The 16,092-nt window shown below is 46.6% G+C and overlaps 1 protein-coding gene across 3 annotated transcripts in view; it reads right to left on the bottom strand.

Moving 5' to 3' along the window:
• CFAP74 (cilia and flagella associated protein 74) overlaps nt 1–16,092 on the bottom strand; it is a 179,657-nt gene that overhangs the window by 42,189 nt on the left and 121,376 nt on the right. For all 3 annotated transcript variants that reach the window (XM_083163344.1, XM_083163345.1, XM_083163346.1), the window contains exons 28-30: nt 14,206–14,348; nt 12,281–12,415; nt 9,613–9,722 (exon numbers count right to left, since the gene is read on the bottom strand). In XM_083163344.1, coding sequence (XP_083019470.1) covers nt 9,613–9,722; nt 12,281–12,415; nt 14,206–14,348 — 388 coding nt within the window. The remainder of the gene's footprint in view (nt 1–9,612; nt 9,723–12,280; nt 12,416–14,205; nt 14,349–16,092) is intronic.

Genomic DNA, 16,092 nt, shown 5'->3' with positions numbered 1-16,092 from the left:
TCTATCTCTCTATCTCTCACTATCTATCACTCTATGACACTGCAGCAGCAGCACTGACAGGTATATCTATATATAAAAAAAAAACCTGCGCCCCCAAAAAGTTGCTGATCAGTTAATTTATACTGATCAGCACAAAAGGAGGGGGCAGCAGTCAGTTATATAAAAAATATATAGCACAATCTGTCACTATCTCTCTCTATCTCTCTCTCTCTATCTCTCTCTATCTCTCTATAACTATCACACTGCAGCAGCACAAAATATAGCACTCTGTCACTAGGCCTCTCTATCTATCTCTCTCTCTCTCTCTCTCTCTCTCTCTCTATCTCTCTCTCTCTATCTATCTATAACTATATCACACTGCAGCAGCACAAAATATAGCACTCTCTGACACTATCTCTCTCTCTATCTCTCTCTATCTCTCTCTATCTCTCTATCTCTCTCTATCTATCTCTCTATCTAGCTATTACACTGCAGCAGCACAATTTCACAGCACAGGAAGGCACAAGTAGCAACAGGATCCAGGAAGCATCCAGCACACTACAAGCACAGATCAAGCAGTGATCAAGCAGTGATGAAGCAGTGATCAGGTAAGTATGGAGCAAGGTTCTGGTCAGTATATGGCGGCAGGTGGGCACGGTGACCGCACTGCACGCTATTCCAGACCGGAATGGCGTCTGCAGTGCAGTCACCGTTAGTTTAAACCCCCCTCCATGGCTGTGATTGGTCCGTCGGTCCGACGGACCAATCACGGCCTTTGGGGGCGGGCGGGGTGAGGTGGGGTGACACCAGTGTCACCCTTACACCCCGCGGTGATTGGTGCTGTACTTTACAGCACCAATCACCTCCGATCCCGTGTCACCGGCGAACGTTATTCGCCGGTGACACAGGAAAACGCTGTGAATGGCTGTTCACACTGAACAGCCAATCACAGCGATCGCCGACGGGGGGGCGGCATCGCAGCCCCCCCTGGGCATGCACGGACATGTCTGCTGTCAGGGACAGCAGACATGTTGAAACTGTCACCGCGTCTATAGACGCGGTGACAGTTTAAATCCATGACGTACATTTACGCCATGTGTCGGGAAGTGCTTCCCGACCATGACGTAAATGTAAGTCAAATGTCGGGAAGGGGTTAAGGTGAACTGGAAAGTGATCTTTTAAAAAAAAGTTGTTGTTTTTTTGGTGTCAAAAAATCTGTAATTTTATTATGTGAAGGGGCATGCTATTTGGATTCTTGTGGCACATGAATATATATTTCATTAAAAAAATGTTTTAACAGATGACATCACAGGGGGCGGGGAGCCACTCATTAGATATTCACTGCACACTGGTCCCGCTCATTACATATGCACGAGCGGGACCAGCGCAGTGCTCCCTCCACCTCCCCACCTGCCCAGTCTCAAGGGGCGGCAGCTTCTGCTGCCTGTGTCCACGCCAGCCCCCCTTCTACCCCACACAGCGTCCGGCACAGACAGGGAGGTTTCTATCTCCCTGCCTTCTGCTGTCCCCCCTAGTCCCTGCAGCATTCGCCAGGGGGGGTTCAAATTCGCTGTCAGGGGCAGAGGATGGGGGAAGGGAGGGCTGAGGGGGGGAGAGGGAGGGCTGGCAGCGAATGCTCCAGCCCTCCGGAACCCGGCGAATGTGCAGCAAATCCTAAACAGGATTCACTGCACATAGTGAAAATTTACATTGAATACTGGCCTATGGCTTTATATTTGCCATACAGTACCTCCTGTCCTTGAGAGAGGTTTTGGTAAGATGATAATGATTTGTATGATGCAGTTAAAGAAAATGACTTCAATTAGCACGCTTAACCCCTTCCCGACATTTGACGTACATTTACGTCATGGCCGGGATGTACTTCCCGACACATGGCATAAATGTACGTCATGCCATTTAACTGTCACCGCGTCTATAGACGCGGTGACAGTTTAAACATGTCTGCTGTCCCTGACAGCAGACATGTCCCTGCATGCCCGGGGGGGTGGCGATGCCTCCCCCCCGTCGGCGATCGCTGTGATTGGCTGTTCAAATGTGAACAGCCAATTACAGCGTTTTCTGTGTACCGGCGAATAACGTTCGCCGGTGACACAGGGATCGGTGGTGATTGGTGCTGTAAAGTACAGCACCAATCACCACGGGGTGTAAGGGTGACACTGGTGTCACCCCACCTCACCCCACCCGCCCCCAAAGGCCGTGATTGGTTCGCCGGACCGACGGACCAATCACAGCCATGGAGGGTGATTTAAACTAACGGTGACTGCACTGCAGACGCCATTCCGGTCTGGAATTGCGTGCAGTGCGGTCACCGTACCTATCTGCCGTGATATACTGACCTGATCCTTGCAAAATACTTACCTGATCACCTGATCACCTGATCACTGCTTGTAGCGTGCTGGATGCTTCCTGGATCTGACTTCTTGTGACTTCCTGCTGCTGCTGCAGTGTGATAGAGTTATAGATAGATAGATAGAGAGAGATAGAGAGAGATAGAGAGAGATAGAGAAAGATAGTGACTGTGCTATATTTTGTGTCTGCTACCCCCCCTTTTTGGGGGTGCAGGTTTTTTTTTTATATATATAACTGTCAGTGCTGCTGCTGCAGTGTCATAGAGTGATAGATAGTGAGAGATAGTGAGAGATAGAGAGATAGAGAGAGATAGTGATAGAGAGTGCTATATTTTGTGTCTGCTACCCCCCCTTTTTGGGGGTGCAGGTTTTTTTTATATATATATATATATATATATATATATATAACTGTCAGTGCTGCTGCTGCAGTGTCATAGAGTGATAGATAGTGAGAGATAGAGAGATAGAGAGAGATAGTGACAGAGAGTGATAGAGAGTGCTATATTTTGTGTCTGCTACCCCCCCTTTTGTGCTGATCAGCAACTTTTTGGGGGTGCAGGGTTGTTTTTTTTTATATATATACCTGTCAGTTGCTGCCAGTTGCACTGTCAGTTGCACCAAAGGTTGTGCACCTGCTGCCCCTCACTGGTAATCAGTGTCGCATCACTGATCACCTTTTTTTTTTTTTTTGAGGGTGCTGTGGGGTCTTTTTTTAATTTTTTTTTTTACACACACTGTGATTTTGTGGGTGTCCTGTGGCCACTGTGCGCTGATCAGTGACGTACATCACTGATCAGCTTTTTCGGCACAGGGTTGATCTATTTTTTTTTTTTATCAAATTCCTGTTGCCTTTGAGCGCTGTTCAGTGACGGACGTTACTGACCAACATCTGTGCTGAATTTTTGGCGCAGGACCTTTTTTTTTTTCTGCACTACATACACACTACACACTACATACCCCCCGGGTTGAAATAAAGTTTGTACCCCCCCCCTACACTATACACGTGTTGAAACATTTCACTACCAGAAACACAAAAATAAAAATGGCATCCCAAATGTCATCCCAAATGTCATCCCAGTCATCCAGAAGAATGTATTCAGCGGAGGAGGCATATGCCATGCTTGCCTCTGACTCTGACACAGACAGTGAGGCAAGCGGGGAATTTGAAGGATTCATCTTAAGCTCCTCTTCCTCCTCTAGTGATGAGGTACCCCCTCAAAGACGCCCCCGTAGAGCAGCTGAGACCCCCCCCCAATAATTGATCTCGTATGGACCCCACCACCAGACAATTTTGAGCCCCAGGTTCCTGAGTTTTTGGCCATCCCAGGAATCCAATTTGATTCCACAGGTCTCAGAGAAATTGACTTTTTCAAATTATTTTTCTCTGATGATTTTATAAATTTAATGGTGGACCAAACTAATTTATATGCCCAGCAGTTTATTGCTCAAAACCCCACGTCATCATTTGCTAGGTGGACCCCTGTAGATGCAGTAGAGATGATGACGTTTTGGGGTCTGGTGTTTCATATGGGCATAGTAAAAAAGCCAGAAATTAGGCAATATTGGAGTACAGATGTTCTGTACAGCACCCCACTTTACCGTATGGCCATGACCCGGACTCGTTTTGAGTTAATCCTTAATTTTTTGCATTACAACGATAATGCACAGTGCCCACCCAGAGATGATCCCACCTTTGACCGGCTATTCAAAGTCAGGCCGGTCATTGATCATTTCAGTGCCAAATTTGCAGAGATGTACATCCCAGATAAATTCATTTGCATAGACGAGTCCCTTATACATTTTAAAGGAAGGGTTAAATTCCGCCAGTACCTTCCCAGTAAGAGGGTAAGGTATGGCATAAAAATGTATAAGCTGTGTGAAAGCACCTCAGGGTACACTCACAGGTTTAGGGTATATGAAGGGAAGGATTCAAGAATTGAACCGCCAGAATGCCCCCCCTCCCTCGTAGGTGTTAGTGGAAAAATTGTCTGGGATTTAGTGCACCCGGTACTCTTTACTTAGAAGGGCGCCCACGATTTTGATCGTGGGCATCGTTAGTAAAAAATCTCGGGCATCTCGGGCATTGAATGCACTAAAAAATCGGGTGCGATCAACCGACGAGATGCCCGAGATTTCCCATAGGGAACAATGTTAAATGTCTCAATTGACCCAATTTTTCTGTTCAATGCCTCAATTGACCCGATTTTTCCATAGGAAACAATGTTAAATGGGCCACAGAGGCCAAATAGGCACCCTGAAGTGTATAATGGCCACCCGAATTGTAAACGCCACCCCACGATCAACGTCAACCCGATGCGTGGCGAGCGCAGCGAGCCCGCGAGGGGCGGCGGTACGCGTCCTACGACCTTTTCATACCCCCACTATCCACGTCGGCGTGGAGTTGAGAATAGAAAGTGTGGCGAGCGCAGCGAGCCACCGAGCCCGAAGCGTGGCGAGCGCAGCGCGCCCCGCAAGGGTACGCGGACAGCTGTGAAGCCCGCGAGGGTACGCGGACAGCTGTGAAGCCCGCGAGGGGACGCGGATACCTGTGAAGGTATCCGCGTCCCCTCGCGGGGGCTCGCTGCGCTCGCCACGCTTCGGGCTCGGTGCGCTCGCCACACTTTCTATTCTCAACTCCACGCCGACGTGGATAGTGGGGGTATGAAAAGGTCGTAGGACGCGTACCGCCGCCCCTCGCGGGCTCGCCACGCTTCGGGTTGACGTTGATCGTGGGGTGGCGTTAACAATTCGGGTGGCCATTATTCACTTCAGGGTGCCTATTTGGCCTCTGTGGCCCATTTAACATTGTTTCCTATGGAAAAATTGGGTCAATTGAGGCATTGAACAGGAAAATCGGGTCAAATGAGACATTTAACATTGTTCCCCATGGGAAATCTCGGGCATCTCGTCTGTCGCATCGCACCTGATTTTTTAGTGCATTCAATGCCCGAGATGGCCGAGATGGGCGCCCTTCTAAGTAAAGAGTACCGTGCACCCCTTCCTGGATAAAGGTTATCACCTCTATGTGGATAACTTTTACACCAGCATCCCCCTGTTTAAGGCCCTTGGTTCAAGAGGTACAGCAGCTTGCGGTACTGTGCGCAAGAACCAAAGAGGCCTCCCAAAAACGCACATTGCCCAAGTAATGAGAAGGGGTGAAAGCAGGGCACAATCCACCGAAAATATGTTGTTGGTCAAATATAAGGACAAGAGGGATGTCCTTATACTGACAACAATTCACGGAGACAGTACCACCTCCGTCCCTGTACGAGGTACCAGTACCCACACCTCAAAACCTAATTGTATCCTGGATTACAATAAGTAAATGGGCGGAGTGGATCTTTCAGATCAGGTACTGAAGCCGTACAGTGCCCTGCGGAAAACAAAAATCTGGTACAAGAAGCTGGCCGTGTATATCATCCAGATGGCACTGTATAACGCTTACGTGCTATTCCGTTCTACCAGCCAGAGGGGGACATTTATGCACTTTCAAGAGGAAGTCATAAAGAGCCTAATATTTGGGAACCAGCAGGCAGAGGGCCCCAGTATTTCTAGTACTGGCCCCCGTATTGTACCAGGGCAGCATTTTCCTGATGAAATCCCCTCCACTGGAAAAAAGGGCAGGACACAAAAAAGGTGCAAAGTTTGCTATAAAAAGGGAATAAGAAAGCAAACTATTTTCCAGTGTGACACTTGCCCCGACAAACCCAGCTTATGTATAAAGGAGTGTTTTAAAATATACCACACATCTATGGATTATTAGGTTCATCATTTCACCGTGCTTCGGGGGTCTTGCTAATGCCACATAGCACCCACCATTCATTCCACCAGAATCTGAGCCGCAAAATCCAAAAATCACTCCTTCCCTTCTGAGTCCTGCCATGCACCCAACTGGTATTTTTTGGTCACATGTGAGGCATTGCCGTACTCGGGAGAAATTGGGGCACAGATTTTGGGGTGCTTTTTCTCCTTCATACCTTATGAAAATGAAAAATTTTGAGCCAGAACTGCATTTTTGTGTAAAAAAATGTAATTTTTCATTTGCACAGCCCAGTTGTATCAAAATTGGTGAAACCCCTGGGGGTTTGAAATGTACACTATACCCCTAGATGAATTCCCTGAGGGGTGTAGTTTGCAAAATTGGGTCACTTGTGGGGGGGTTCCACTGTATTGGTGCTTTGGGGGTCTTGCTAATGCGACATAGCACCCACCAAAATTCCACCAGAATCTGAGCTGCAAAATACAAAAATCACTCCTTCCCTTCTGAGTCCTGCCATGCACCCAAATGGTATTTTTTGGTCACATGTGAGGCATTGCCGTACTCGGGAGAAATTGGGGCACAGATTTTGGGGTGCTTTGTCTCCTTCATTCCTTGTGAAAATGAAAAATTTGGAGCCAGAACTGCATTTTTGTGTAAAAAATGTAATTTTTCATTTTCACTGCCCAGTTGTACCACAATTGGTGAAACCCCTGGGGGTTTGAAATGTACATTATACCCCTAGATGAATTCCCTGAGGGGTGTAGTTTGCAAAATGGGGTCACTTGTGGGGGGGTTCCTAACTTTTAGCATCTTATGGTGCCTAGAAACCTACATGGTGCCTAAAAAATAATCTCATAAAAAGGAGGCTCCAAAATCAAGTAGGTGCTCCTTCTATTATGAAGCCTGTGGTTTGGTCAACGTGCACACTAGGGCCACATATAGGATATTTATGAAAACAAAAGAATTGGGGGAATCAATTTTTAGTCACATTTCTCTAGTAAAATCTACTGTGTTCCTTAGAAAAATGTATTAAAATTGCAAATCTGCAAAAAAAATGAAATTTTGAAATTTCACCTACACTTTGTTTTAATTCCTGTGAAACACCTAAAGGGTTAACAAACTTCCAAAATGCTGTTTTGAATACTGTGAGGGGTGCAGTTTTTGAAATGGCATCATTTATGGGGGTGTCTCACATACAAGTCCCTCAAAGTCACATCAGAACTGAACTGGTCCCTAAAAAATCAGTGTTTGAAATTTTCTTGAAAATTTGAGAATTTGTTATTCATATTTTAAGCCTCCTAGTGTCCAAAAAAATTAAAAGGAGGTTGAAATAATGATGGCAACATAAAGTAGACATATGGTCTATGTTAGTTATTAACTATTTTGAGTGGTATGATTATTTGTCTCACAAGCAGAAAATTTAACATTTTGAAAATTGCTAAATTTTCCATTTTTTTACGACATTTTGGTATTTTTCACAAAAAAACACAGACTGTATCGACGAAAATTTACCACTAACTTGAAGTACAATGTGTCACGAGAAAACAATCTCAAAATCACTGGGATAAGTAAAAGCAAAAAAAAGTTATCCCCACTTAAGTGATACCTGTCAGATTTGAAAAAAAGGGCTCTGTCAGGAAGGCAAAAACTGGCTGCGGCGGGAAGGGGTTAAAAGGTAAGAAAACGAGATATGTAGGATTGCGGTTTTAAAGAAATCCGACCTTTTCATACCCCTACTATCCACGTCGGTGTGGAGTCGATTTCATATAGTGTGGCTCATGCAGCGAGCCACCGAGCCCGAAGCGTGCCGAGCGTAGCGTGCCCCGCGAGGGTACGCGGATTACTTTACATGTATTCCGCGTCCGCTCGCCACGCTTCGGGCACTATATAAAATCAATGCCGACATGGATAGTGGGGGTATGAAAAGGTCGGAGGAAGCGTTCCACCGCCGCTCGCCACGCTTCGGGGTGACGTGAAGAGTGGTGGTGTTTTACCATATTAACTACTGAGATCGCATCTCACATCTCACGCCACAAAAAAGGGCCATGCGATGTGCGATGCGATTTCACTCAGGGTGCAGTGAATAAATTAACTAAATTAACTACTGAGATCGCATCGCACGGCACAAAAATCCATGCGCTGCGATGCGTGATGCGATTTCACTACGTTAGTGTACGTAGAAAATCTGGGCGCCGTGCTAGGAAACAAATACCCAATTTTCTGTGGGGATGGTGATGGAATGAACATATTGTACACTAATAAAAAATATATTTGAGTATTTTAATATGTCCTATTTTTTAAAAAATTTACTTCACTTCAGCCTTCTAAAGTGTAATAGGCTGATTCCCTTTGTATCACAGGTGATATCTGGGAATTTAATAATTATCATGTGTGTGGATCTAAAGGAACAGAGGGGAAAATGTATGAAGCAGTGATAACGGATGACAAGTGAGCCAGTGGAGCAGTGGCCCACGGCAACCAATCAGCTGCTCTGTATAAATTTATATTATGCAAATTATAGATGTTACTTCTGATTGGTTGCCACATACAACTTCTCCTCTGGCTCACATCTCATCCCTTATCACTGCTTCAAACCTCTGTCCTGTAAAAATAAAAAACACAGATAAAATAACTGTTATTTGCCGGTGTGTGAGATTATCTTCACAGGCTCTTGTCACACCAGAGTGATACACCTGCACTGTCCAGGTGGTCAAATTGCACAATGACTAGAAGGTTATACAATTATGGTGTGTACACTCGGCAGAGATATTTCGCCGAGCGATATATTGGTCGGCGATGTATCGCTCAGTATACCGTTTGCATCAGCGACCAGAGATGGTCGCTGATGAAAAAGAAACTGCCGGGGGAGCCTGGCAGTGGAAATCAGCTGGTCGCAGGAGCATGTTCCTGTGACCAGTTTCTGGTGCCCCTCACTCTGACCTGTCACTACCCCTGTCAGTCCTCTCTCCCAGTCCCATTCTCATCAGCTGCTCCCCGTCTCCAATGCTGTCGCTTCCAGAGCACAGCAGGTACAGTGAAGGGGTAGGATGCATGTGTGTGGGGGGGATAGCTCTCTGTGCAGCAGCCGGGCCATCAGGGTGACCGTGCGGGCGCTCTGCTTCACATTTCCTGCAGACCCTGATGCTCATCCCTGTATGGCACTTCCACTGTTTTTAGCGTGCCCTGCAGACCCCGCCAGCGCAGGCTCCCCCAAGCCACCGCGGGGTCTGCTTAGCGATTGTTACACCACTGAATTGAGTTATTCAGATAAGCTTGTAGCTCTTAATTTGAATTAACCATGATAGTCTAAGAAACGCAGCTCCTCAGCTCCTCCTGGATAGATCATCAGGATATTCAGCTATGCCCCCTCCCTATAGACATATAAAAGGGTGCAAACACCTATGAATAAACTGTTGGTTGCAATGCTAAATGCAGCTACTTTTGCCATTGTATAATGACGTGTGTCATTGCTAACTGGTATGATCCATACACATGACTGAGTACCTATGGCAGCTTCTCCAAAATTGATGAGATGGTGTCCATTTTCAGAAGTGACGATTAAGGGAGGTGCTACAGCGGGGCAGTGAAGCTCCAGGTACAGGGTGTTGTGAGGGCTGCGCAAACACATTGCAGAAACAAAAACGGTTAAAGATTCACAGTTATATCATTTTTAATAAAGCTGTAATTTGTTGTCCACATAAATACACTTGCAGACATGTCCTCCTGCATCTTTACTGCAGTCATGCCCAAAAGCACCTCTTGGCGCATGCCAGGTCCTCCGAGATCCTGCTAGCATCAAACATTGTTTTTGCCTCTTTTTAGCAACAGTATACCTCTAGGACACACCAGGAGACTCTACTAATTGATTTGATATGTGATATAGAGGCAGTTGCCAAGGATGCTAGATAGGAGATTACAATAGGCCAATATGGAGATGACCAGTGAGTGGATGAGGTTCTTAGTAGCGTATTGGGTGAGAAAGGGACACAGCAGGAAATATTATTGAGATGAAAACTGCATGTCTGAGAGAGGTGCTGGATAGAGGAGGGAAGAGTCAAGAATAACTCCAGGACAGCGTACAGTACATGGGGGCGAGAGGAGATAGTTGTGCCGTCAATAGATAATAAAGTTGTATTGTAAGGTTATGCAGGATGAAGGGATGATAAACTTCTCAGTCTTGGACATATTATTTTAAAGAAAGAGCTAGGACATCCAAGAAGAGGTAGCCAAGAGATAATTGGAGACAGGAGTAAGAATGAGTCAAAATGGAGGGAGAGTGGTCAGAAGAGAGGTAGATTTGTATGCCATCAATGTATAGCAGGGCTTGACAAATTTTCTTAAAATCTAGGAGCCAGGATGAAAGCGTAGGAGCCAGACAAAACTAAGGCCCCCATACACTAAAACTAAGGCCCCCATACCTGAGGACAAGTCAGACCCAATTTCCCCTGAGCTCCCCCGGAGACCTCATGAACGATTAGGCTTTGATGTGCCATTTTTTACATGGGATAAATTGCATGTGATTTACGCACTGCTCGCAAATCTAAGTCAGTCTTGGCTGACTTCGACTTGCAGCGTTTAGGTCCGAGAACTTCGCAGGCGGCTGATGTCCTGTGATGTCGGCCACCCACCCCCGGCAGGCAGGTGCCTATCTGCATTCGCATGGAGATGCCCATCGTTTTGTGGGTATGCTCAGGAAACTAAGGGCGTTTGCATATGAACGCCCCCTGCCCGTCTCCATCCCGTCCCCACCCGTGCCAGTGCCACGCCAAGACAGAAGCCCTGCACATGCGAATGAGAATATGAGCATGCACAGAACATAAACATTGGTCCCCTGTGTGACCATTTGGCGGACCGAGGTGCCCAGAATCAGGGCCCATGTCAGGTGAGTAACTGTAGAGTTGGAGGGGAGGTTGTCCATTGGGTAAGCTTATTGGAAGAGCTATGGCAGACCAGTGGAGGATGCAACATTGGTGGTCACAAGGTGGCTGGAGGTGTCAGATACGAAACGGTTATTGATTAAGTTAAGTTTGTTGCACAATGATCAGAGGGCACAGGAGGAAGGAAGGCAATGATATGTGGAGGTGGGTATCAGGTTGGCAGGGCTGATGGGATAGAACAAGGGTTTAACCGGTATGAGTGAGAGAAGAAGAGATTTTTGAATAGGCCAGGAGGCTACTGCATGGTTTTTCGAATGTCGGCACAGTCAACATGGACACCATATTGGTGCATCACGTTCCCCTCGCGTGGCTCGCCATCTTCGGGCACGGTGCCATGCTACACTCGGCACACTATTCTATTCTCCCTCCACGCCCGAGTGGATGGTAGGGCATGAAATACCGCCTGTCGGCACATGTCGGCTCAAAAAAGGTGGACAACCCATGCGACCTTTTGACTGTTGACCTTCCCAATGTTGACCTAAAGCCATGTCACCGACCATCGACTGATTTCTCCTGCCTTCGCAAATAAAAGTCAGTCTCAATTTACTTTTATTTACGAGCGCTACAAAGAAGACGTCCTATGAATTCAGCTGCCCACCCTGGCAGGCATAGGCCCGCCCGTGCACCCATGGCGAGTCCAGCATTCCATGGGAATGCCCATAAAATGCTGGGTGTTCCCATGGTCCAACACCATCACCGTCCACGTCCCTCCAACCAACGGACCGGTGAGTGTGTAACTCACCAAAGCTGTTCGTTGCCGGGGTCTGCACATGCAGAAATACCCACTTGCGTAGATCCCCCAACGTGAATTAGGCCCAAAAAATCAGAGACTTACACAGGTATACAAATTTCATATCATTAATCAGCGCAGTCTCCGGGTGTGTTACACTTTGTGGGAACTAAGAAATTTGGGAGAAAAAACTAAAAATAAAAAAACATCACCTGCCGCTAGCACAGTCGTGTGGGACCTGGCGTGCCGAGAGGGGCTGTTATCCGCTAATGCAGCAATGATGTATGAGCACACGTCTGTCAACAACTGATACTGAAGGAACATGATAAATCTAACATAGGTGAAGTGATAAAGTGTCTGGTTTTTATTACCGGCCAATCAGCTCCTAACTGTCATTCTTCAAACCAAGCCTGTAACTTCACAGGTAGGAGCTGATTGGCCGGTGATCAAAACCAGACACTTTATCACTTCACCGAGCTTAATAAATCTGCCCCCATACATGTACCTGAAGTGTAGACTCTCATTGTCTTTCCTTTTGCTGATGTCACAGCTGGCAATGAAGCACGGTAGTGTGTATTTCTCAAACTTGCCTGTAAACCTTCGGTAGATGGAGAGTCTGGCGGCTGCGTATGTATCGGAGCTGCAGGTAATTAGAAATAAGATGGTCTAATTACCGTAGCTATTATTACTGAAGTTAGAGGAGAGAAATCTGATATATTAATATGAATTCATTTGAATGAAGTTGTCATTGACACTAAATTCTATACAGTCAGATAGATATATAACAGTATTTGGTAACAATGACCTTCAATCAGAGAGCGTTCTGTAAATACTACTGGGAAACATGTGCAGCGCAGAATGGTATTTGTATCAGTTGGAAAATCTTCTCATTTCCCATTTGTATACAATTAATGGGATCAGAGTATTTTTATATGAATGTAACTTATATTTGTGCTGCGGTGCTTTCCCAAGGTCAATAGCATTCTGTACAGAGGCTCTAATTCAGGTCTGTAAGGAACTACACGACTGCACGGAAGCGACTGCATTTCCATGTAATTTAAATGCAGCAGGAGACTGCAGGAGGTAGGAGGTGCTGTAGATGCCTCCTGCATGCATTGGCCAGATACAGGTGCCGCAGTCCTGGATCACCATCGTGACCAATGATCTCTAGTCACAATGTTTTTAGACAGTCGTCAGCTTGTGCAAGCTGACTGTTACCTAGGCTGACCTTCATATCCAGACACCCGGGACCAGTAAGTCTGCATCTGACAAAGCAGACCCAGGACCAGTTACGTGTACACTACGGGAAGCCCCCCCCCCCCCCCCCCATTTAGAAGAACGGTGCAGGTTTCCGCTCCCCCAAATGCTGTAGCTGAGAGGAGGCTGCAAGTGTTCTGTAACATCCGTACTGCACATGTGCCGAAAAGGTATTACCCCTGTGCGGCTCCATAACCTTCGGATTTGTACGTAAATCATTGGGTTTGGCCTAGAAATCTACTGCTGTATGTTTCAGTCTAATTTTCTTTTCCTAAAGTCTTCCCATCAGTCTTACACTGCAATTTACATTTCAGCTTGAACACACCCCACCCAAATGTAACTCTCTCTGCACGTTACATCTGCCCCACCTGCCGTGCACATGGTTTTGCCCATTTTGAGAACACATTTATCCTGCGATCAAGTCTGAATTAGGCCCATTGTATACAACATTCTCTGAGCTGAATGGATATGACGACATTACCCCTTCCCCAGGGCCGGATTAAGGGCCACATGGGCCGGGAGCTGGAAATATTTAAGGGCTTATTATGAGAAATGAAGGAGGGGAGGCCAATGCCACATAATGCCACACTATAAGCCCCACTGTCCTCCGAAATATCTAAAGGTACAACAATTGCATAAATGTGTAAAATTGAAATGCAATTTGAATACTTAAGGTGCCCATACACTAGTAAGATTTATCTTCAGATCTGGCTGGTTGGAACAAAAACATGGTAATGGATGAGTGACAGTTTGTCAGGTTTCCAGCATTTCCAAGCAAATGGACAACTGTCATTTGCTCTTATCCATAACCATGGTTTTGATCCAACCAGACAGATCTGAAGACAAATCTGCATGTGTATGGCCACCTTTAGGACTTATAGCCAACAGGTAATCATCAAACTGTCATAATGATGGGCCTATTTTTATATGGAGGCCTGGCACTGCTGCTCCATCCGTCCTATTGTTAATCTGGCCCTGCCTTGGAGGGGAGGGGGGGGGGGGGGTGTGCTTTATTATCGGCGGGGGGGGCGCCCAAATTATAGTTACGCCGCTGTCTCTCTGGCTATACTTCTTCCATGTAACACCATCCTACATTAGTGTAACAGTTATATTATCATTTTAGCATTTGAGTGGGTTGTTACATTTGGATATTATACATAGCTGTATACTTACTCCACTTGAATATCCTCTATTTTGGGTAGATCTATCGGGGCTTGCTCCACTGGCTTTGGCGATTTCTCCTTTTGAATTTTAGGAGATGGAAGTTTTTTTCTCTTATCCTTATTGGAGGACAGCTCTCTTCCTTCCTTCTTGCTCTGAGACAGATTTATGAGAAGACATATAACTTAGCATTTCATACCAGTATCCCGGGTTATCAGAGACCCAGAGGTTTAGGACATAAAGAGGGGACAGGACTGTAGCAGCACTTAGGAGGTAATAATAAGACGCTGTGCAGTACTTGTGTATTATCACGGCGCCCGAGTTTCTTACGTATACCACCGTAGGAAAATCGCATCGCATCACATCTCATGCGCCATGTTAAGGGCCCTGCGATGCGATTTTCCTATGTAATTTATCCACTGCTCTCTTAGCCCCGGGAGATTGCATCGCATCGAACCTCCCGCAAAATTGCATTCGATTGTATAGGGTGCATGATACCATTACATTACCTATACAATAATATCACTGTATGACATACAATGAGGTTTTAGGCCCCCCCACTATCCACGCCACCCCGAAGCGTGCCGAGCGCGTCCTCCGACCTTTTTATACCCCCACTCTCCACGTCGGCGTGGAGTTGATTTTATATAGTGTGTCGAACGCAGCGAGCCACCGAGCCCGAAGCGTATCAAGCGTAGCGAGCCCCGCGGATCACTTGACATGCATTCCGCGTATTTCACCACGGTTCGGGCTTGGTGGCTCGCCGCGCTCGCCACACTATATAAAATCAACTCCCCGCCTTTGTGGATATTGGGGGTATGAAAAGGTCGGAGGGCGTGTTCCGCCGCTGCTCGCCACGCTTCAGGGTGGCGTGGATAGTGGGTGGGGGCCTAAAACCTCATTGTATGTCATACAATGATATTATTGTATAGCTAATGTCATGGCATCTCACACCCCATAAAATCGCATGCAATGCGATGCGATTTTGCGGGAGGTGCGATGCGATGCGATCCCCCGGGGCTAAGAGAGCAGTGAATAAATTACATAGGAAAATCACATCACATCGGATCGCATCGCACGGCCCTTAAAATGGCCCATGCGATGCGATTTTCCAACGCAGAATAGCCCACTACGCAAATTGCTTAGTGGGCGCCGTGATAATACACAAGTACCCACTGTGCACACAATTCAGAGGTGGTCACTAACTGCATGCAATGCTGATGTTATTGCAGTTGAACAATTATTTGCTACTGCACATGCAGAAAATATTGTAGGCGGTAGCCTAAAAAATGTGCAACAAAATCTGCCACGTGGGCATGCCACTGGAATGTCAGTGGAAGCGGGCTGTGTTCTCCGACACAGGTGCAAGTGTTGATGGTAGACTGTCTACTCTAGAACCGCCAGTGGCGATATTGTATGCAGTGGCTCTGAAAGTGGGCATCTTGGGACTTGCACATTCCAGAGAACAATAGTAAATAAGGAGAGGGCTGACACTAGCATTTGCATATTAGCACACACATACCCATTGGCGCAAGAGCAGACGCAGTAGCGTCACAGTACACGCGGCGACGGGGAAACCATTCTGAGTGACATGCTAAATCACGTCACCCTACAGCTGCGATACACAACGCGATGTGTGCAGAGCGGGGCTTTGTCTAAGAACAGTGCAAGCACTGTCTTTACCTGCGGGCGACGGGTGGAACCGCGCATCGCCGTCGCCTGGGGCTTTACACACGGAGAGATCAGTGCTTCATTTCTAAGTCATCTAGTCAGATCACTTAGAAATGGGGCTGAATTCTCCTCGTGTATATGCCCCTTTATTCGGCGGCTGAGATGAAAATAGGAATATCCGTACGGTTGCTGGAGTCACACCCTCTCCCCTAAAACGTGTGGGCACAT

Source organism: Crinia signifera, chromosome 19, assembly GCF_055691185.1.
Source record: "Crinia signifera chromosome 19, ASM5569118v1, whole genome shotgun sequence".
Classification (NCBI taxonomy): domain Eukaryota; kingdom Metazoa; phylum Chordata; class Amphibia; order Anura; family Myobatrachidae; genus Crinia; species Crinia signifera.
Note: the sequence above shows the minus strand (reverse complement) of the source record. Positions and strands in the feature narration are given on the sequence as shown.